This window comes from Colius striatus, chromosome 6 (assembly GCF_028858725.1).
Source record: "Colius striatus isolate bColStr4 chromosome 6, bColStr4.1.hap1, whole genome shotgun sequence".
Taxonomy (NCBI): domain Eukaryota; kingdom Metazoa; phylum Chordata; class Aves; order Coliiformes; family Coliidae; genus Colius; species Colius striatus.
The window spans coordinates 38507740-38530731 of record NC_084764.1 but is presented as its reverse complement, the minus strand read 5'-3'; the positions used below and the strand labels follow the sequence as shown (position 1 = coordinate 38530731).

At 39.9% G+C, this 22992-nt stretch overlaps 1 protein-coding gene across 1 annotated transcript in view; it reads right to left on the bottom strand.

Moving 5' to 3' along the window:
* The window catches only part of SLC38A6 (solute carrier family 38 member 6), a 42644-nt gene that overhangs the window by 5777 nt on the left and 13875 nt on the right, over positions 1–22992 (bottom strand). Inside the window, exons 6-12 of the mRNA XM_061998632.1 lie at positions 16150–16228; positions 11261–11343; positions 10735–10793; positions 5842–5907; positions 5593–5646; positions 3971–4050; positions 3210–3310 (exon numbers count right to left, since the gene is read on the bottom strand). Coding sequence (XP_061854616.1) covers positions 3210–3310; positions 3971–4050; positions 5593–5646; positions 5842–5907; positions 10735–10793; positions 11261–11343; positions 16150–16228 — 522 coding nt within the window. The remainder of the gene's footprint in view (positions 1–3209; positions 3311–3970; positions 4051–5592; positions 5647–5841; positions 5908–10734; positions 10794–11260; positions 11344–16149; positions 16229–22992) is intronic.

Below are 22992 nucleotides of genomic sequence, written 5' to 3'. Positions count from 1 at the left end.
GGAAGAGGAAGCATTACAAAGAAAGATGAAGCGAAGTGAGGCCACACCTCAAACACTGTGTCCAGTTTTGGGCCCCTCTCTACAAGAAGGACACTGAGGTGCTGGAGAGGATCTCAGATGCGAGCTACCAAGCTAATAAGGGATTTGGAGCACATCTAAGGTGAGGAATAGTTGAGGGATCTGGGGCTGTTTAGCCTGGAGAAAAGAAGGCTCAGGAGAGTCCTTATTGCTCTCTACAACTACCCGAAAGGAAGTTGAAGTCAGGATGGAGTCGATCTGTTCTCCCTAGTAACAAGCAATAGAACAAGAGGAAAAGGCCTCCAGTTGTGCCAGGGGAGGTTCAGGCTGGATGTGAGGAGGAATTTCTTTGCTGACAGGGTTGTCAAGCGTTGGAAGGGGCTGCCCAGGGAGGTGCTGGAGTCACCGTCCCTGGAGGGGTTTCAGAGATGGGTGGATGTTGCACTTAAGGGTCCAGTGGTTGACAGGGCTGGGACAAAGGCTGGACTTGGTAAGCTTAAAGGTCTCTTCCAGCTGAAACGATTCTATGATTCTCAGTGGTCTGGCACTCTGACTTGGTTTTTTTGGACTGCAGAATGGACCAAATTTCCCAAGTCCAGTCACCATAAGAAGTTTCATAGTCACAGTAAACAGAACAACCCATGTGAACCACAGAAACATGAAGCAGGACTCATTTCAAAGCAGGAACCCTTTTTTTTTTTGGTTTCCAATTTAACATAAAATGTTTCAAATTTTCTCAGGCTTATGTTTTAGGAACAGGGAACAGTTTCTCCCTATTTAAAGAAATAAGTTAATTAAACAAGACAACCAAAAAGTGAAAAAAGAAGCTTGCAAGGAAGGAAAAAAAGAATCTCTTGCAGACATCCACTGTGGATTCCAGCATCTCAGGCTCCTGAGTCCAAGAGTTACTAAAAAGAAATCAGGCTTGCAGAAAACCAGAAACATTCCAGTGAAACAGACTAAAAGACTACAGTCAAGACAGTCAAGACACTACTACCATTTTTCTTTTTTCCTTTTTTTTTTTCCCAGCTTTTATTAAGATCTCTGGAGACAGATGCTCATCCTGCACTGCCTGCTCAGTCCCTCAGTGGCACTCAAAATCATGGTTTCCTACAAAGCCCATGGAAGCAGTAATAGTGGCCTACTCACTATGAGGAGTTTCAGACTCCCCAGATCATTTCACAAAGATCATTTCAAAGGAACATTTTCACACAGTTCTGGTTAGATTTTCTGGGGGGAAAGTGCCAAATTCCCTAGAAATCTGGAATTATTGGCTGCTGAAACTCAATATTCTTGATGTTTTGTCAGACTATCTCAATCCCACAATCAAGAAACACCAAACACTCTGGAAACAGGAAATCCTGTCCCTTGTAAGAACTTTTATTCCTTTCAATCAGCTTAGAATGTGATCATCTCAAAAAGGACAAGTTTTCAGTAGACATTAAAAGAATCCTCATAGATGACTGTGGTGCATCTGTATGAGATTACTCCAGAAGAGAGATCACCAGGTGGTGGGGATTCAACCTAACAACATGTGCTATGTGAGAAAAACTGCTGTATGACATACACACTCAGCTACTTCTCCCAAGGTTATGATGGACAGAAAGGCCACTAGGTAGATAAGGGTTCTGAAATCTTTGTGTGTACTTGGGGAAAGGCAAGAATACCAGACAAAGTCATCTATGTTTAAACTCAACTAAAAGACTGTACCCAGAGACACTGAAAAGTCCAAAAGCAGACTTATTAAACTGGTACTCAAGCACATTGTCACCTAAATTCTATAGCAAATGAAAATGAGAGACGTCTGTAGAATTTTGTAGGGCAAGTGCAATATCCTGCCCACTCTTCTGTTTGGTAAATCAACAGATGTATTGGCTTCATCAAGCACTGTGCTGACAACATCTCTAAGAAATGTGTATTTCTTCAGCAAACTGAAGTTCATGTCTCAGATGCTTTTTTTTCCTATTTTTCTAATGTTCCCTGTCAATTTTTCCCTCTAGTTTGTCTTTCCATTACACATAAACAAATATATCATGAAGACACTTTTTAGTGTCATCCTTTAAAATACAGCTTTCCTAAGTTGGGTGATTCATGGGACCTTTTTTCCCCCCACTTCCAGCAAATTTCTAATGAACTGGCTAGTGTTAGTTCTGATTCATTTGCAAAAATACAGAAACAAAACACAGAAGTTATACAGGCTTTGTATCCAAGCTGTATCGTGAAAACATGTAGCAAATCTTCCTGCCTACCTAATGTTAGGGCTAGATTCCTGTGGGTCAAATTCCCCTCATAAAGCCAACAGCTTCAGTGTTATTTAGAGACTGTAAATGCCAGGATATCACAGGGTTAGTAAGTGGGAAGTGTTGCTAGAAGACAGAGCTTTAGAACAGACCTTACAAACTTGTGAGACAAGCAGACTATTAACAGATCTCAAAATTTCTCATATATATGATAGGTATGTTCCCAGCTCTTAAGTGAAAATACTACACAGTCCAACACATAGTAGCAATCAGTAGTCTAATTACATAGCATTAGAGAACATCATCAGACTATCTTATAGTCTGGAGGAGACTGAGGGGGGATCTCATTAGTATGTACAAGTATATAAATGGTGGGTGTCAGGAGGTTGGGGCATCCCTTTTTTCTGTTGTATCTAGTGACAGGACAAGGGGTGATGGGATGAAGCTGCAACACAAAAAGTTCCATTTAAACATGAGGAAAAACTATTTAACTGTGAGGGTGAGGGAGCCCTGGCACAGGCTGCCCAGGGAGGGTGTGGTGGCTCCTTCTCTGAAGGTCTTCAAAACCCACCTGGACTCGTTCCTGTGTGACCTGATCTAGGTGGACCTTCTTTGGCAGGGGGGTTTGACTGGATGATCTCTAAAGGTCCCTTCCAACCCCTACCATTCTATGATTTAATGATTCTGTAATCAGCTGCAGTTCAAGGACCAGTATCTTGTTTGTACAGCATTTTAGGGTATGAACCCTGCAAAGTTTAGCTACCTTACACACTGAGAAGTCAATAAGAGTGTAATACTTTACATAGGCCTATTCTTAAGTCTTCAGAGGTACAAGATTTCTGAGGATCCAAGTGTATCAATGCACAAACAAGCCTGCAGCATTCTGGGCAAAATGCACGTATCATTTATTATCAGTCTTCAATCTAAAGAATACTTGAAGAATATACTTACCAAAAAACGTCAGGTACCCAAACAGAGCAGATATAAAGTAAATTAGGAAACTCAGGCCAATTCCCACAACAGTTACACTCTGCATTCTACTTTTGGATGGACTAAAATGCAAAAATAACAAAAAATTAGTGTTGTGTAATCTGTACTGTGGGCTACTAAACACAATGCAATCTACATAGCAGCTTGCCTTTCACAAGAAAGCTTCCTCTTAATTTATGGCCACAGAGTATTTGCTGAGGTCTGTGCTGTCAGTAATATTTAGGGGTTTTCAAAATATTTTTCATCTGGTAATTTTCATGCAGACAACTAACATTGTCCCCATCTTGTATGGAACTCAGACATACCAGAGTGTCTTTTACATAAAAATGCTGATTTATATAGGTTGATACATATTCAGAGCCAGGAACAGAATCTGGGTCAAAAACTCCACTGAATCAGATGTGGCCAAAGGCAGATTCAGTTACAGCAGTAAGAATGAACTAGTAAATACCTTAGCAAATGAGCTTTTTTTTTTTTCTCCAGATTGGCCAGGCCAGGACAATCTATTGACATTGATGATGGAACCATATTTGCTACTTTTCTCTCCTGTAAGGGAGAAAAAGCCAGTACAAACGGTACATTTCCCAGAAACATGAAAGCTACTTGGTTTGCACTGTTTGATGGCACTGACTTAAAAATAAACAAGATTTAAGATTCATTTAAGAAAAATATTACAGAAATACTGTAATATTTTAATATTGCATGGGGTTTGCATATATTACCTCTGGAGTTCACAATAGATGGGTAAGACTGAGGTATGGCAGAGAAAAGAAAAGGCCATAGTTGGTATTGCATAAGCACTCTAAAATAGAAGAAAAAAACATATTTTAAGTTGTTTGTTATTACAGATGGTTGGAAAAACATCTGCACAAATTCAGAATTCAGTTCAAGCTTTGGAAATCAGTGAAAATCTTTCCACGTTAATGCTTTGAGATAAACCTCCACAACAAAGAGTGGCATCTCTGAATCATTCCACACACAAAAAATGGACCTTTTCAGACAGTGTCTCTTCAAGTTGCTTACTGCAACTGCTCATTTCATGATCATGAGAGGCTATGCTGTCTCTAAGTCATGAAGTGACTGATTCATTTGTAGCAACAGTGAGGCCACTTAGGTAGAAAGGGTAGGATTTGCCACAGAGTCAGTGCATCATTCATTTTCTAAAAAGTTTACTACAATCCATAGCTACTTTACAAATTAGTGATGCTTTCACCCCAGCTCCACTATTTTCTTACCACTCTCCTTCACAACAGTTTGGGTACAGCATCCACAAATTGTAACATGCTTTGGCACTTTAAAATAGTTACATAATTAAAGTTGCAACCACACAATTGGTGGTATGTTATCCCAAAAAAACTTGTAATAGGAGAAAGAGATGAATCATCTAGTCCAGTTTACTTCCACTGCCAAGTGGAATAAGCTGAATTATAACAAACACTTTTGTGCTGATGTAATCAGGCCCATGCTGGTAAAAATATGCCACTTCTAGTGATAAAGTTAAAATCAAAAAAGAAGTACAGAAGACACCCAAGATTCTTTAAAGCACAAAAGGCCAGAATCTCACAGTTGATATTTCTGGTCAAAGCACAATTTCTTCTTTGATCTACAGATACCATTTGTCTCATGTTTGTACTGCCCAAGCTTTCCCCCTCCTCTTTTTTTACAGAGGGCAGGGGTGGATTTTGTTTTTTTCAGACAAGTGCAACCAACCATGTCCCTCCCAAATTCCACTATGCTACAGCACTATCCCAGATTTCTTCTTCCTTTTTCCCCTCCCTTTTCACCCACAGAGACTAGAATTCTATATGACACTACCTCTCCTGCAAGCCTTGATGGGTGGTGATACAATTTAAATGCCATGTTAATTAACAAATACCAGCTCTGGCATCAAATGAAATGCACAAGGTTGTATTGGGCCTAAAGAATTAGCCTCAGGCAAGAAAAAAATAAGGTTAGGTGCAGGCAGTTTCAGTAAACTTGTGATACCTCACCAGGAACAAAAAGTGTGCACACAGTTAAGTGGCATTGACTTCCAGCAGAGGGTCTACTGAGTTGGCTTGATGCAACTGCATCCCGAGGGTGACCGCTGCTGCATCTGTTACACTTTATACTTTGGTCATATTTGCAAAGTGTTTTCATGAATGCTAACTTGGACAGCCAGCCTTCATATAAAAAAGAAGGAGTGAGACTGGGTAATGCTTGGCAGCAGGTGTAGGAAATATTTCAGCAGCCTATAACCAGTTTTACAGAAGAATAGCTTACCCTGGGTGGAGTTTAAATCCTAATTCCTTAAAAACCAATTCCCCCCACCTCTTTATGTTGGCATATTGTTACTAGAGATTACCTCTTTTGAAAGATGAAAGAGCTTTGGTTTACAATCCCCAGTAGAATTTGAAACCTGTAAGACATACATGCAGAAATATGGCATAATGAAAGAATAACAGCCCAAGCCACGGACACCAAACTTTTTCATTTCTGTGATGATTAAGAAGGAATTTAAATGACAAGTATTTCTGAAAGTGTTCATGTAAAATACAAAAGCATCACAGTTACTAATAAAAGCAGAAGAACTTGCAAGCAGCATGCACTTTACCTGTAAAGTCTCTATGGCACTGCTTAGAGGTAGAGGACAAGGGATTGACCATTTCTTTATCACAACCTGCAAAGACAGCACCTTTAATATATAATTGATACCCTAAAAATCAGCTTAAATTTAGATATATGTAAGTAAAATATCAGCCTGCTGGTACACAAAGCAGGGAGCTACAACCATAGTAAATTAACAGTCTTGACTGCTAGACAGAGAGGCCACAAGAAGGAGACTTGACAGAAAAACTTGTCAGTGCCATTGCATCCAGCTGCTCACTACGCACAGCTGGCAGCCTTATGGTGCCTGTCTGGAGGTGGTGCACCCAAACGAGCTCTGACATTCACTGAAATACATCCAGCTCCCCATTCACTCTCTGTGCTCCACACTAACTGCCTCCCGTACAGAACAGTTGCTGTGTTAGCTACCCCAGGCTCTTTCCCTAAGTAGACAAGCTCTTAACAGAGATAGAGCAGAGCCTAGGGCTAATCTTAAAAGGCAGAAACATATGGTTTGGACTAGAAAGAAAAGGAAAAACAATAAATGCAATTATTGTCCCAGAATGTCATTGGGGCTTTGGCTACACCCCGCTGCTTTAGGGACTGCCAAGTAACAGGGCTGAAAATCAAAGGGAAATTAAAAGAAGAAATGTTACCTCCCTTTTCAGGAGCCTAGTATAAACTGATAGTTGCATTGCTCTCCTCACCCTAATTAATTTCCTATTGTAGCTGCCTGGCTTTAGAGGTTATAATTCTTTTGAAGCCTGGAGTAAATAATTAAAAACTTAATTAAAGACTCAGATTCACAAGAAGAATAACATGGAAGAGCGCGTTCCTCCTGGCTCAGAGAACTGCTTCTTGCTTGCAGCCAAGTGGTGTTTCCCAGAGGATAAGGATTAGATGGTCCCTGTTGTCACCAGTGCCAGGAGAAGCAAACAAATGCCTTCTCCAGACAAAACCTGGGGAAAGGGAGTGGCAGGCACACGGCACCTTGAGTCTGTTGCAGCAATAACACCTCTGAAACTGCACGACTACGAACAACTCCTGACAAGTCAAGGTAAGGAACAGGCAGTTGCTCGCTCAACAGCAGCCTGCAAACTCTGTGAAGAATGATTATCAGTGGAGATCCTTCAGCCACATTTCTGACACTAAACTGGCACTGCTTTATCCCCAGAGCTCTGTTCTTACCTGCTTAATTGATTGGTTAAACCATCTCCCCCTCAATGCAAAATGTCACCTCAGCTGAGGAAAGGGTGCAAGAAGGGACCTTTAGAGATCATCTGGTCCAGCTCCCCTGCAGAAGCAGGTCCACCTAGATCAGGTCACATAGGATCATGTCCAGGCAGGTCCTGAAGACCTCCAAGGAAGGGGAGCTGAGCTCAAAACGTATCTTGAAGTGTGCTGGTAACATGCTGGTAGTGCATCAAGAAGTTCCACTGAACAGCAACCAATGAAGAAGGAGGAGAGGACCAAGCCTTAAAACATAACTCAGGCCTGTACCATACATGTACATGACATGGGTCACCTCTGCTTCATTTCTTTCTTCTGCACTGAACAGTGAGAAGCTACAAGCTGAGAAACAAACTGAGACTGCTGCTGCAGCAGCACCGACACCACAGATGCATGGCTGTGCAGGAAGCCCAAGCTCGTTGGGCTGAAGACATTTTTAAGGCTCAGCAAGAAGGCAAAATATTTGTTCAAGGAGACTCCGGTGAATTTAAAGGCACTCAGACAGGGGAAATAAAGGAGAGGCTTTGAAGGCTTCAAAGCAGAAAGCTTTGTGGGAACTCTGGTTAAGGCTGGAAAGAGCTTCTAGAGCAATGAAAAGGGGTGTGAAGCTGAAGGGCAAGCTTTGGGGAAAGTACAGTGTGCCTGGCAGCGGTGGGGCAGGCCTTCCTGCAAGCTGAAGAGCAAAGACACACATCAGAGTTGCAGAGGGAGGACAAGCCAAGCCAAACCTAAAAGACTGAAGAACATTCTTCTGAAATCAAATTAATACAGATTAAAACCAAACTGAAATGGAACTAGGGGACAAAATAAAAGGCAGTAGGTGCGTTTTAAGTCCGTAATTATACTTGCCCACCTGCTTAATTATTTGAATCTGTTTGGGTTTCTAGTTGCAGTCTAATGAGGTCTCCTGCAATAGGAAGAGATTTTTAAGTTGGCAGCACAGCTCAGTTAGCTGAGCAGCCATGCAGGCAGCACAGTCTTCCTCTGGAGCTTGAAGCCTATTTCATATAAAGGTTGTCTTTTAACGACTGTCTTATTTAAAACAAACCTAAACAGAGTTTCTATTGGAAACAGGGCATTTTAAACCCAGACCAAAAACACTGCTAAAAAATAAAGTTAGAGGCTCAAAGTGCTCTAATAATCTCAGTGACATTCCTTTTGTGTATCCTGTGGAGGGAGAACAGGAATCCCTTTACCCCAGCAGTACAGACAGCGCTCAGCGATGAGGGGCTCTCTGTGCATAATATCATTCCTTACATGTGGCAGGTTCCCAACCTGCACCACATTTTGTTCTGGGAATGTAAACAACAGAGTTGGAAAAATACCATCAGGAATCATTAGCATCTCTGTTGAACAGGCTACCAATAGGGCTGTCTCCACTAATAAAAAACCTGTCTTTACTCCTCATCAATGCTCACTCTAGCAAGAGGGGAGGCAATAAAAACAAGTTTCTCAATCACATTTCATTTTTTTCCTTAGAATTCAAGTCAGGGAATTATTCAACAATCAGAAGCAGAAGTGCTCAGGACCTCCCAGAACCTGACTTTAAATTCATAGTTACATATATTTGGGCTTCTCCCAGATTAGCTCATCTCAGTGTTTTCACTGTTTTATTGCTCAGTGAGTACAACCAGCAAGTTAGCTTTAAAGGACAAGACACTGAAGCACAGAAAGGAGATGTGTGACCTGCCAGAGCGCCGTGGCAGAGCACAGAGAACAAAGAGTAGTCTCTAGACCTTTTGCTTGGTGCACTCACTGGACCATACCAAGACATATGCTGTCTATTGTACCGATCCTTTCTGCAGGCTGTATGAAAACTGTGGCTTGCTGGCAAAAAGCTGAACAGATGGTATGCACTTGGAAATGCTCAGAATCGTCGTATATGCAAAATATAATTGTATTGTTTCCATATGACTAACACAGTTTTCTTCTGGAACAAATTAAAACATATCTGCCATACAGAAATTAACATTGTGCAAACTGAAACACCATTTCAACAGCACATATCACCCTCTTCAAAGGAGTGAGATATGAAAACTAAACCACAGACACTGCCTTGGAGTTTCAGTGCCTAAAGAAGTCAGAGGGAATATTCTGTGAAGATTATTAGTTTTCTTTAAATATCTAATTATGGCTTCCAAAAAAATGTGTCCTCAGTTAGATTTATCGTGGCTGCTTCTTTGTCAATTGACAACAAAGAGTCAACATGCAAACTGAACCATTTCATAAGAAATCAGTAGCCTGTGTGCTCCTTCGTTTGTGCTTCCACCTACTTTGCTGATAGACAAACAAAACTAAACCCTTGCTTAAATCATCCCAGCTTGACACGCCTGCACATAGGCTTTAGTTTATACACTTGCCTCTTTGGAGCCCCAAACTGTTTTCAAATCCACCTATTACAACAGCTTTCTCCAGACCTGCACATGAATTCCCACTGAAATCTGGGAGCTGAACTTGTTTTACAACTCCTGCAGCTCCCTTCAGCCAAAGGCCCATTTCAGCATCATAGTTTGTGCTCTTTCTTTGCCGTTTCTTCTTTTTTTTTAAAGATAAAAGTTTAGAAGGGGTCAAAAGTTAAGGTAATTTATAAATATTACAAATGCATTTTCCATTAGCAATGGAGAGACTGTAGCTGCTCCTCAATGCTCAGCTTAGGAAGAATACTTCCCAAGGTCCTCCAAACACTGCAGTTCTCCAGGGATACCCTAGGGAGACATTTTGACAGCTTTGAAGTTTGGTTTTATCACATGGTTTAGTTCCTAATGGATTGCCTTGGTCTCCTGGATGGCATGTTTGTTCAACTTGCCTTCAACTCTGTTTATCCCTTTGTAAAACAGGTATTAAATGCAAGCCAGAATGACAGGGGAGAGGGGGAACATTTTTTTCCAGGCTCCCAAAGAATACCCTTGTTTCTCTACCTAGATGACAGAGTGCTAGTTGCTTGCTTGCACAACATATTACACATGTGCATTAACATACTTTTTCTCCTTTAAAAAGAAAAATAGTGCAACTTAAAGGCACATTCTCCCTCTTAGATCTGCCTAGCAGGTCTTACTTTTGATACTTGGAAACATCTACCTCACAAGGGCCTTGAAAGGGTGAGTATGAGGGTCAAAAACCCCCATATGGCTCAGAGAAAAGAACTTTTCCTTTCAGCGGGAAAGAAGAATAAGGTCATTGACGTATTAATGAATCTTGTAAACTGCCTTAATGAAGTTCTAGTTTTCTTTGCCTTTTTCTGAACCCTGTCACTCCATTATACATCCAAACTTAATTTATTCAGAGTACATTAAATTTTCTTCTGCACTAGTTGCAGTAATACTTGGAAGCTAAGAAAACAGAATTCCATTCCACTGCTAGTAGGGAAGCAAAAGTTTCCCTTCACTGCACCATCAGCAAAGCAAAAATATTGCTACACTTCCCTGTCCAAAACACAATTACTTTAAATCTTTTCACATGCTTGAAAGTTCATAGACATTTCCATGCTTCAGCAAAACAAATGTAATCTGTCCAAGCCAGCACACACTAAACTTAAGGAAAACTTGGAATTTCACATCAAAAGTTGAGGGGGGAGGGGAAGACAAATCATTTCAAACAGGCTTGATGAAAACATTCAGACAATAAGACAAAACAAAACAACCTATAAGCTGGGCATGGATTTTTAACTTACCACAAGAGCAAAGTACACCATGAAGAAAAATGATAAACTACTTGTGTAGCCAAGAAAGCCTGTAAAATAACAGTAAAAATAAAAGGGAATTTATAAGGAAAGTGATCCTAATGTACAGCTAAAGCTTTACATTTTAGGCATGTTTTCTATTACAGTGCTTGGTATCTGGGGCTTAGGACTCAGAATAACAACATTCCAACTGCCTGTCACAGATCATTTATGTAGTTTTGTAGGGCAGAATTAGAACTGGCTTACCACTAATGGCATGCTGTAAGTAAATGCAGCTCTTTAATGTTCTGCTGTAAAGATTTTATTTTAGTATTGCAGACAAAATACTACTGCAACCCAAGTAATAGGTTAACTAGGCATGGCTGGAAGGCAGAACACACTACAACTTAAGTAATCCCCACCATCACCAGCCCACTGCCAGTTAAAATAAATAAATAAGCCATTAAGGTTTTAAAGTCTTCAACTGTAATTGCTACTAAAGTAGAATAATATTCGCTTCTCTCCTTTAATTACTCACCAATTTTAGGAAGAAGTGCAAGAGGAAAAATAATGCAGATTGAAGTAATCAGCAGCAGCAGTCTGCCATCGAGGTACCAAGACCTGTTGGAAAATCTATTTATGGTGGATTGAAAGCTTAAGAGTCCTAAAAAATATGTTGTACTTAAAAACTGTGATCTTGGACAAAATAACCTCTAGGAGAAGAAAAACAAAGCATTTCCAACCTTACATGCTCTTTACTTGAAGTTGTATTCACTACTTATATCACAGCCTAGGATTGTTGTGATATAAAAGAATGTTTAGGTTATGACATAAAGGGACAGGAAAAAGGAGGAAGCAGAGCACAGTCCCACAACCAACCAGCACCACAGGCAACGTTACACAGGTAAGTCTCTGACATGTGTAAAGTTATTTCTCAGCAGCATGCTATGCAAATCCCTGCTTTTCTTCAAAAGAAGAGGGCAAAGGTATTTCTTCCTCTACAGATTTCCAGAAGTACTTTATAGTACTTCCATCTATCTTGAATCTAGCACTGAGTTGCATTTACACAACTAAAAGAAACAGAGAGATTAATTCCCACTTAGCTGCTGAACTCCCTTTCTGTTTATTACTCCTACATGGCCACAGTTCCATATCATTTCCAAGAGGTGTGAAAGGAAAAACTAAGCTGCCCAACCTATTTGTTTAGAAATTCAGTTATGTTTTCTAAACATTCCAACTTTCTCTTCTGCCCATGTTTCATGACATCTATCACCACAGCATTCAAATAACAGAAGAAAACAACAAGTAAATAAACTTTTGGTTAATTTGAAATGATGTTTGCTGTCCAGAGGTGGTATAAAAAAAAAAGCAATGAAGAGGACTTTCTTGTCTTCAACTCTGCACAAAGTGCTCGCTCATTCTTTGCACACATCCACACGAGAACTGAAGGACAGGAGGGATGGAAATTATGATAATGAAATCTGCTATAATGTTTGAACATACAACTATACATACAAAAAACAGTACTGTGGAGGCATATGAAGAATTAATGCATTTAAAATCTATTCAAAGTACCAAAATATCATCTTCAAACTGAGGAAAGTACAGATGGCAAGTTGTTAAGAAACAGAACTAATCTTGAGGGTGGCTCCCTGTAACCTGGCAATAACCATATCCTGTACTGATAAACATCTTGCACATCAGCCTCCGACTTTACTACCTATAAACACCTTGGCCTTTGACCTTCAAGTTTATTTAGTCCAGGATATGGTTAGCACCTAATAAACAGGCAGCACCTCAAGTTATCATAAGGGAAGTAGCACAACACCTGTGGTTAAAGAAAAATTACCATACACGTATATTAACTCCTATCATACATCATACGTTAATACACACGTACATTAACTACTACCATATCATAACTGCTTCTGTCACTTGTTAAATGGGCAGGGAAATTTCAGGGTTGAGGGCATCTTCACCACAGCAAAATTGGATGTGACTTGTAAGCAACAATGTCTCTATCAAAAATTGTTAAAAGTACATTATCCTTCAACAAACAGAAGTATTACTGGCCTAGGCCTGCTGCTGCTACACTGGAAGTGTAACTTTGCCAAGCTCAGCTCCCTGCTGTAGCATTCTTCCTGTCATTATCATTTAGCATTCACATATTTGTAAACTTTCTTTCTAATACAGTGGATGTTCAGATTAAGAGGAACAGTCTCACAGCAGTAGGCAAAAGCATAACGAATGCTGCACTGTGTGTCCACGTGGGACCTCTGCTTTAAATCTTCTGATTCGAAGCACGCAGCAAATCCACAGTTGCTGTTGAAGCTCCTGAGCTCAGCAGAACAGACGAAAAAAATAGTTTGGTTACTTTGTAGTAAGTGAAGAAACATTTGAGAGGGAGTGGGAAAGAGAAAGTAAAACTCTGCCGAAGTGATAGGAAAAAGTAGTTTTGTAAACTTCGTAATTTTGGAATCCCAACTCTTGTATTTAAAGAGATCTGAAAAAAAAAACAGTGGACCATTTACTGGTTATAGAAAAGTGTCACTTTTTCCTCAAGATACTGTTGCAGAAATACATTTCTTTTCCAAAGGCAGAATAAATATTTTGATAATGCCTTTTGAATCAGTTTGTTCTTCAAATTTAATCCTGTATGATAAAAGCATCACAAATATGAAATATGGCATATAAATCCTCAACTCTAGTGAAAATGCTTTGGCATGCAGATGCTCCTCCTCCCTCCTCATATTTTAACTAAAAGCAGACCTTTATAATTCGCTTTAATTTCATTCCTGAATGCAAGAGGACAAGACATTCATATGTTCTAAATTAGGATCTTACTCTCAGTCCGTATCAATTATGTAACACACAAGCAAGACAACTTAATTGCATCAATCATATCTTCCTGATGGGGTCATTAAACGTGAACAGAGGGCTCGCAAATTATGACTTTTTAACACAGTCCTCATTTGAAGCTATGTTCATGTCACCAAAACTATGTGGAATTCTTGTTCTGCAGAGAGACTGAAACATCTCAGCTCACAATTGACAAGTGTTCATATCGTATGGGGTTTGTTTTGTCACAAAGACACCCAGAAGCGTTGGGTCCCAGCTCTCAGCCTTTCAAACACACACACACACCTGCTAACCTTTATCTACAAAAAGAAATCAACGTGCAAAACAGCCTTTCAATGGCTTTCCCAAATGTGTGGCTTGGGAGGGTTTATCCATATAAAATACTTTCACAGACAAGGTTTAACTGTCACTTTTGATACATTCTAGCTACAGTTAAAGGTAACTCCTGCACTCAAATGCAAGCTCACCACATGCTGCAATAGCTTAACAAAAACACAACAGCTGTGCAACCACATCTGGAAACAAGTGGCCCAGTTAAAGAAGTTTAATCAAACTAGCCAGTATTTTATGCCCTTTGCATAAATAAGCTGCCACTTAGGCTTGACATTTGATTACTTATTTTTGTTGAACAAATTTCCTACAGTTTAAAAACTCTGTTATTAAAAACCTAAGAAGAAACACAGAAACAAAAGATTATCATCTGCCCTGGCAATTAACATGACAATATATACATATATATTGGTTGACCACTGCATTTGAAACATTTGCTTGAGTAAGGAACAGAGGAGTCAAATTGTGTCAAAGATTTATCTGCAGAAGAAATCTCTGTAACAAATGCAGAAATAGGTCGTGACCCAGCCTGACAATGAAGTTATGGCTTGAGCTGTGGTTGGTATTCCTATGGACAACTTCAGCTCTTTCTAAAAGCAGAAATGAACTTCATTCCCATTTCAAACTGCAATTTCAGCTAAGGAAGAAGTATGGGTGGAGGCAGTGCTGACAGCACACTGAGAATTACGAGGGCTCAGATGATTTGTAATAACCAGTTCAACTGCTGTAACCTGTCTGTGCCTTCACCCAGGCTCACATTCAGCAGATTTGCACTAGGACCTTGGTAGACTAAGCTGGAGAGAGTGTTATCAAATAGGCACCCTAATAAAGCAGTGGTTTGCAGAAGTGGTTTGTTCTTTTCTAGACAGGACAAACCTTCAAGCAGTATGTATGCACGTGGCACCTCTAGGCTTTACCTACTATGAGTTTTCATAAGTTGTTTGTTTAAAAGCGTCTCTTTGTTGGGAAAAAGTCACTTTGCAGAAACAGAGCTGATACAAAATTAAAAACAATAGTAAATGACGTTATGTGCTAAATCTGGGGACAGCCAGGCTGGACGGAACACACATGCAGCAGATTCAGTAGCAGGCGCAACGCCACTAGGTATGAACAGTGGAGTTAAAAGTATGATCTTGAATGAGTAGGTGACAGCACCTAAATGAAAAGCTAGTAACTGTCACAGCTGGACAGGATACATTAGCAGACTAAAACCAACACAATAACATAAAACATAGTACTTTAAAAACAAACAGACAAACAAACAAAGCCCCTTTATTTGACAGGTATCACTGCAAGGGCCAGGAGGGCAGAAAGACAAAGTAAGATTACCACCACACTTTATTCCTCAAAATGTTCGTTATCAAATGGAAGAATTACACATGACAAAACACAAAATTAACTAAAGCATCCTTGAAAAAACCAATTTCACACTTAAAAATCACCCACAACATTAAGGAATAATAAATCATCACACTATTTCACCACACTTCAATCCAAATAAAGTTTTGAGTTCAAAATATCTGCAAATAGCAGTTTGAAAAACCAGCTGTAACACAATCTGAGAGACCCTGTTATGAAGGACAGCAGCGCTGGAACGACTCACACAAGATAGTTCAGTGCTGAGGCTGCAACATTCATCATAGCACAGGCACAGATTGCTTGTGACAGCCCTGACAGAAAACTGAGGGGGACACTCCTTACATAAAGCTTTATAGCTCAACTGTGAAGAATAAGTTCTTTACTGGGAGCCAAGTTAAAGAATTCTAAACCAAGCCTGGAAACCTGGCATTCTTCCCAAGACAAGGCCAATTACTGCAGCAAGACAACAAAATATTTAAATTCAAATGTCTGCCGGGTTTTGTATTGTGGTTTGGAAATATGTGAAGTGATAACATGACAGCAGTTTAAATGTTTCTCCTCTTCTCCCTCCTGTTCCCTCCTGCTTTCCCTTTTAAAATTTTACAGAAGGGAGATTTCTGTAGATGGAGTTTTGCCACTGGCGTTAAGGTCGTCTGATGGGAAACTGTTTGGAGGAGAGACTCATGTTCTCTGTGTGTGTGTGTGCTGCAGAAGGCTTGAACGTGCCAAATCCATTTCATATTCCAAGAACTCCATTAAATGACTACTTTTTTTAGCATGTGAGATCAGAGGGAAGTGTCAGTACCCATCTCCTTCAGCAGTCCCAAACAACTTTCTTCTTCAAGACAAATACAGAAGGTATGAAACGTTCTTCCTTACCCACTCACGTCTCCACTCAAGAACCCCGCAACGGCACCAGGGAGTTCAGACTTAACAATGAAAAGATAAGATGACATAGCTGCAAACACAAGCAGAACAGATTTAGTAGAGGAATACCTCTGTTTTTAACAATTAGCACGTCTTCAGCAGAGCAGTTACGACTGCAGTGTCTCGGCTATGTATTAGACGCCATGGCACCAGCATCGGGATTTATTTTCTCATGTACCTCCTTTAAAAATAGCTGCAAATTCTTGAGTATTGTAGTGATGTGACCTAATGCCTCCAAAGAGACTGTTATGATGTGAGTCTTGAAACAAGGAAAACATAATCCAAAGGACTAAAAGGCAAAACTATATAAAACACAGGCCCGACCTTTTACCTGGGAATATTGAACTACAGGCTAGAGACAGAACACAAGGCTGCGGCATTTCTCCTTCCTCTTTATAAGACTTTGTCAATGACAGAAGTAAATAGTAAGATTTGTTTCTATCAATACAACAGGGGTTTTTTAAACACTGAGTTTTTATTGTTGTTCAATTGCTGTTACACTAAATAAACAGGTGACAGAATTATAAAGGCAAGAATAGGACTCGGAAGGATTTTTATCTATTGCATGGTTTGGCCCTCGGGGGCAAGAGGATGGCTAGTGACAGATCTCCACTTCGCATGCTAAATCCACCAACAAGAAGATCCCAACAACAAGTGCAAAACTGCACAGGAACTGCGAATCAGAAGATAAATTGTTAGTTACTTTTAAAGGAGTCTCAACCTGAAATTAAGAGTTTAGAATTCCCTTCAGAAGAATGCAATGATGCACACCCATAAATCCAAAAGCTACTTCCCTTACCACTTGTCTCCTTTACTGCATAAAATGATCAAAGGCACAAACCAGAGGGTTTTTTAATTACAACTTAAACTAACCTGACACTTCCACATACTGCTTGTGTCACTTTCTTCTTCTACATAAGCAGCAAGCATTTATATTAATGGAAAACCAGCAGAGAATTACCCAGAAAAATTAGGCTTTACAAAAAGCTTCAACAAATATCAAAGCCGGCATGAAAACAACTTCCAGCCTTCAGTAACACATCATTTCAGTAACGTGATGACACAACTTTAGGTACATTTAAAGCTTGAGAAAAATTCAGCTGCTGTATGCAAATATTCCTGGCTTTGTATTTATTAATTCCTTAGAATTGTACTGTGGTGTATTTATTCATGCTTTAAAATTAAAACATGGCTTTTAAAAAGGTAAACAAGAAAACTTCCCTAAGTTGATGTTTTAACTCCTAGAGTTGGGGGTTTTTTTAAAAGGAATGTTCTGAGCCTTAAAAAAACCTTATGACACTTCTCATGTCACTTCTGTGCTACAACAGTTAATGTTACATTTTTAAGAAAGGTAATGTAGTCTCTATAAAGAAAGTGAATTCTATTAATACAAAGTGACGTCTACCTACTGCAAGGTTAAATTAAAACCATTTGGTAGGTCACTAAATAAGGAAACAGTCACTTCTTCATAGTTAAAAGCTCTGGGGTTTCCAATATTCAAGTATATTTCCCTGGTGACACGTATCTGTTGATCGTGTCTGGTGAGGTATTTATCTGCTGTCCTGATTTTACTCTCCTGTTTGCACGCACAGAATGTAGCTTCAACCACAGAGAACCTTGCAGCTTGTACATTGTTAATCACCAGAATTTGTAAGCAAATTAGCACAGTCTCTCACACTAAGCAACAGGCAGATGAGCATTCCATCCTAAGCAAAGACAGGTTTCTTTAAAAAAAATAAGCAGGGGGAAAGGAAGAAGGAAAGAGCCTCTAAATTATAATTCCACTTGATTTATCCATTATTCTTCCTTATATTAGACTGTACTTTATACACGAGCAACTCAGAATTTTTATGTATTTACATCCTTCAGAAAGACTTCAAACTTAGCTCTTTACAGCCTCAGCTGCAGAAAGCTTCAAATTAATTTCCAGATCAGATTTCCTCCTAATATGCAATGTGTCACTCTTCCATTGCATTCCTATTAGCCTCTGGCTAATCATTTGATCACATATCCTTTGTTGTGTGCTTACTCTTTGTTTTTAAAAGAGGAGTCCTATTTCACTGAATTCCACTCCTAAGTAGGGAACCAATCATCCACCAAGGAACTTGCACATGCTAAACATTTGTGTGCATCTTTCTTCCTTTCTCTGGGCATATGGGAAACAATCTCACAGAGTAGGGTTCCACCCCCCCAGTTTATTTTCTCTTGTTTGTTCTAGAAGATGAAGAAAATAAATTATAAATAATTTTATTTAGATCCTGATGCTTAGGGATCTTGTACATCAACCTGAGCAGGACATCCACAATAAACGCAGTTTTAAAAGTAAAATCCTGCTTTTTCTTCACTTGCAGACACAGTTGTAATTCTCAAGAGCAACAGCTCCTCGTAGCTTTAGTCGGTGTGAAAGAAGTAAGAGACACTAACCACTGCATAACTCTGAAACAAAGTGAGCAAAGGACATTGTTTTCTTGAAGCTGAAACCAAAACAATGAAGCATCTTCAAAAAGAGCATAGCAAATTGAAAAAAAAAACCTCAAGTAGGAATAAAATGCATACAGTTTGACAGACAAGAAGTCATGTACCCTTTGCTCCAAATAAGAACTGTTACTTTCACTTCCCTGACGCCCACCACATCCGAAGCCATGTCAAGTTATATTGTAACAGTGAAACGTCAGCCATCCTTGGCAGTCTTGATGTATAACGGAAGGAAGAGATTACACAGCCACAAGGCTAAACTGGGACACAAGTGAACACGACAGAAAGCATATCATGGGCTTTGATTTATTCCACTTTGAAATATTGACTTCCTCTCTCCTTTTGAAAATAATTGCTGTGTTTTAACAGAGGACTTTCAAGGCACCTTTTATCACATACAAAAATGACAACACACGTAAGCTCATCTTTAGAAGCCAAGCATTCAGAAAAGATCAGCAAATGTCAGAAGCAACATTCCCTGAGTTCACTCCCCTCACACACACAGGATGAGAGAGCAGAACTTAGTCCTCTTGCAACCCAATCTCATCCCCTAAATTAAAAAAGAATGTTATGTTTCCTTCACATCACTTTCTCTTTGCAACATGAGATGGGTTTCCTGAAGAACCAAAGGTGTGCAGTGAGGTAGGTTTGAGGCTTTAGCAACAAGCGGATGCAACAAGGGCTGAACTACAACTCCATGAGTAACCTTCATATAATCACTGCCTAATTTTCAGGTCCTGAATTTGCACATATGATGTTATTTTTTAATAATCTTCAGCATGCATCAAGAGCTACTGGAAGGAGAACTCAGCAGGTCTGAACTTCTCGATAGGCCTTACCGGAGAAATGTCATAACACAGCATTCAGCAGAAATCCAAATGATACCGCTACTTTGTCACTCCTTAGCCACTCACCACGGTCTTGAAAGCAGCAAGAAACTACAGTCTTAAAACACATATCACTTTGCCATGTTCTGAAAACTTAGTATTACCTCTTTGACATAAAAAATGTCTGTTAAAATATAAAATAGGGTCCTTGCTTTATACTTTCATCCTTACATGTTGTGCCACTATGAGATACGATTCTGTAGCTATACATATCGTGCATGCACTACTCAAAATGTCCTTCTTATGCTACAGCATTGTTCAACACTGAGGATATATCCTCCTGCCTCTATAAACATGAATTGCTGGAGAAAAAGGAAGCCACAGTAAAACAGTCCCCAAAATATTTCTTGAGGCAGCTCGGCCTTAGAATTAAATACGTGAGTGGCTTTTTGGTTAACTTCTCTTACCATCTTACTTCCCCCAAAGAAAGATGAGTTGCTGAAGTCCACAGCAATGATGCAAGAGAATATGTACATAAAGTTATGAGTAAATAGATAATTTATTCCTTCTTTAGAAAATGGTTAGAGACAAAACCCTTCAAATCACTTAACTGAAGGGATTGCATCTGATTTCCCTCACTAGTTTTCCCTAATCTGCCCCTGTATTGAGCACTATAAAGATACCTTACATTATTAAGCACTGTGCAAAAATGAAACCAAGCTACTCTCCACACTTCACACAGGAGAATACAGGGCTAGGTTAAAACAGGCTGTGGCAATATAGCCAGCGTGGCTCTCTGGTGCCCACTCAAAACAGGATGTGTGCTGATTTGGAAGCCAGGACAAGTAGTCAGAGCAATCTTCTTTCTCATCTGGGGGAACATCAGATAAGACAGAGATTCCCCACAAATGCCTACAGATAATTAAGACAAATGAAAACACTTGTAACTCTCATCTTTAAGGAGTTCAGTCAGTAAGATCCCTATTTTTCCCAAAACACTGAAACGATCAGAGGCTGAAATAGAGAAATAGCAGAACAAACACTATCGCTAGCTGCACACTCAATCTCAACCGAGCTGGATCTTTCATAGCAACTTGCATGTGATGAACCCTTTGGGCTTCTGACTCTCTTCACTGGTATGAAGGCAAAACTGAATCCAAACAATGTGACAAAGTTAAAAAGGAAAGCAGGGAAGGATTTCAAGAAAGAAAGTGAAACTAGAGGGGATTTTGGGCAACCTCCCATTTTTTTTCCCGTCAAAGAATAGCAGGACAGGGAGTACTGCAGTATTGCACTCAATTCCTAAGGAATTCAAATTGTGGAAAACAACTGAAAACCGTCAACTATTTTAACTCTCACACTGTATGGCTTAAAGAGCATGCTCTTTTGTTTTCATTTTGCAACAAATCCCACATATATTCCATTTTAAGAAGTCTCCCAATTAACTTGACGTATTGGTTTTAACATTTTTTCTTAGTGGAAGCTTGAAAACAAACAAACAAAAAGGTTGGGATCACTTGTTTGTTTTTAAACACAGCCGTCGACTGGAGTGTGTGAACGGAGATGTAACACTTCTTCATATGGAAAAGTTCTGAGAATAGACACTTCTCAATTGCTAGTCTTCACATCATGGACACTCATCCTGATGAATTTCTGCTCCCCTGCTTCCTTGTCCTTCTAACTTTAGCTGTTATGTGAAATACTGTGCAACTTACCTATGGGAAACTTAAAAAAATCCAAAACACCAAGTCCTTCTTATTCCACAGGTTGACAGATTTATTTTGGTAAAACTTCATTAGTTTATTTTTACTTGTTACAAATTACAGTTACACTAACGAAAGTGAAATGTTTTCTACATAGCTCATCATATATTCCATTCTGAAGTATAGCTGCAGGTTGTAATTTCTGTTGTTTTTTTATTTAAAGCAAGCTTAATATTCTTTACAGTATCAAATCGTCCAAAAAATCATTCACTGCAATGCAGAAACACAAGAGCATGGGTCATCAATTGTTAAATTACTCCAGGAGCTGACAAACCTGCCTTTAATTAAGGCAGCTCTGCACTGGAAATCCTCACTTTGAATCAGTAAAGATAATTAGGCTTTCAGGTCAAAGCAACCCATACTGTGAAAACAAACATTCGAGTCTGTTTGAAAACAGATTTAGATTCCCTATACTTAAAGGAAGCTCAGTAATTTCTTAAAGTATTAACAATGCAGGCCTCAGCATGTAACAAGCTGTATTTTATTCTTCTATGATTTGCAGTGTTCATTTATCCCGAACATTCGTAGGGTATTGCATTCTGACTGCAAGAAGCTTTATTCCCGTGCACTTCCACGTTCTCAAAAATAAAACATTTGCCCCATTTAAATGAGACAAATTTTGTAAATACTTCTAAAACTGAATTTCAGAATGGGTGAACTTTGGGGAAAAAGAAACACCAAAAAACCCATCGAAATAATTTGCAGAGCAAAACCGCCCAATTAACTTGGCAAGACCAGGTCGGGGTGGTTTATTTTAATCCACGCCCAGCATTTGTAAGTGCACAAAAAAAAAGCACATTCCTAAATTGAATGTTTAATAGTTTATCTCACACAAACACACACGCAAAAATCCAGAAGGGATGTGGAATAAAGCAGGAGGCTACCGAGACGGAGGTCCCGGGCAGGCAGCCCGAGGCTGCGAGGCCGGGCTGGGCCAGCAGATGGGGATACGGGAGCAGGGCCGGGGCTGCTCTGCTGCCGACAGGCCTCGGCCCTCGCCTCGGCCCCCTACTTACATTAAGTAACACTTAATATTATTACTAGATTTAATATAAATAATATCTACAAATAATAATAAATTCAGTGTTTACTTCGAGAAGCTTGAAAAATACAAACTAGCCAAACGGGTCACCGGAGGGTCTCCTCCCCCCTCAGCTTTGCCCTGTAAGGCCACAGCTGGAGCCCCGTGCCCAGGTCTGGGCTTCTCAGTTCAAGAGAGACAGAGAACTTCTGGAGAGAGTCCCGTGGAAAGCTACCAAGATGCTGAGGGGGCTGGAGCTTCTTGCTTATTAGGAAAGGCTGCGAGACCTGGAGCTTTTTAGCCTGGAAAAGGCTGAGGGGGCATCTTATCAACACAAGTTCCTAAAGGGTGGATGTCAGGAGGATGGGGTGACACTTTTTTCTGTAGTGTCCAGAGGCAGGGCAAGGGGTAACGGACAAAAGCTGGAACACAAAAAGTTCTGTTAAGCATAAGGGAAAACTACTTTACTGTAAGAGAGAGGGAGCCCTGGCACAGGCTGCTCAGGGAGGGTGTGGAGGCTCCTTCTCTGGAGGTTTCCAAGCCCACCTGAACATGTTCCTGTGTGACCCGATTGAGAGGAACCTGCTTTAGCAGGGGATTGGACTGGATGAGCTCTAGAGGTCCCTTCCAATTCCTATCATTCTATGATTTAGCACGTACTGCCCTCACAGCAGTGATCTGCGCTCTCTCCCACACGCTGACTGGATGA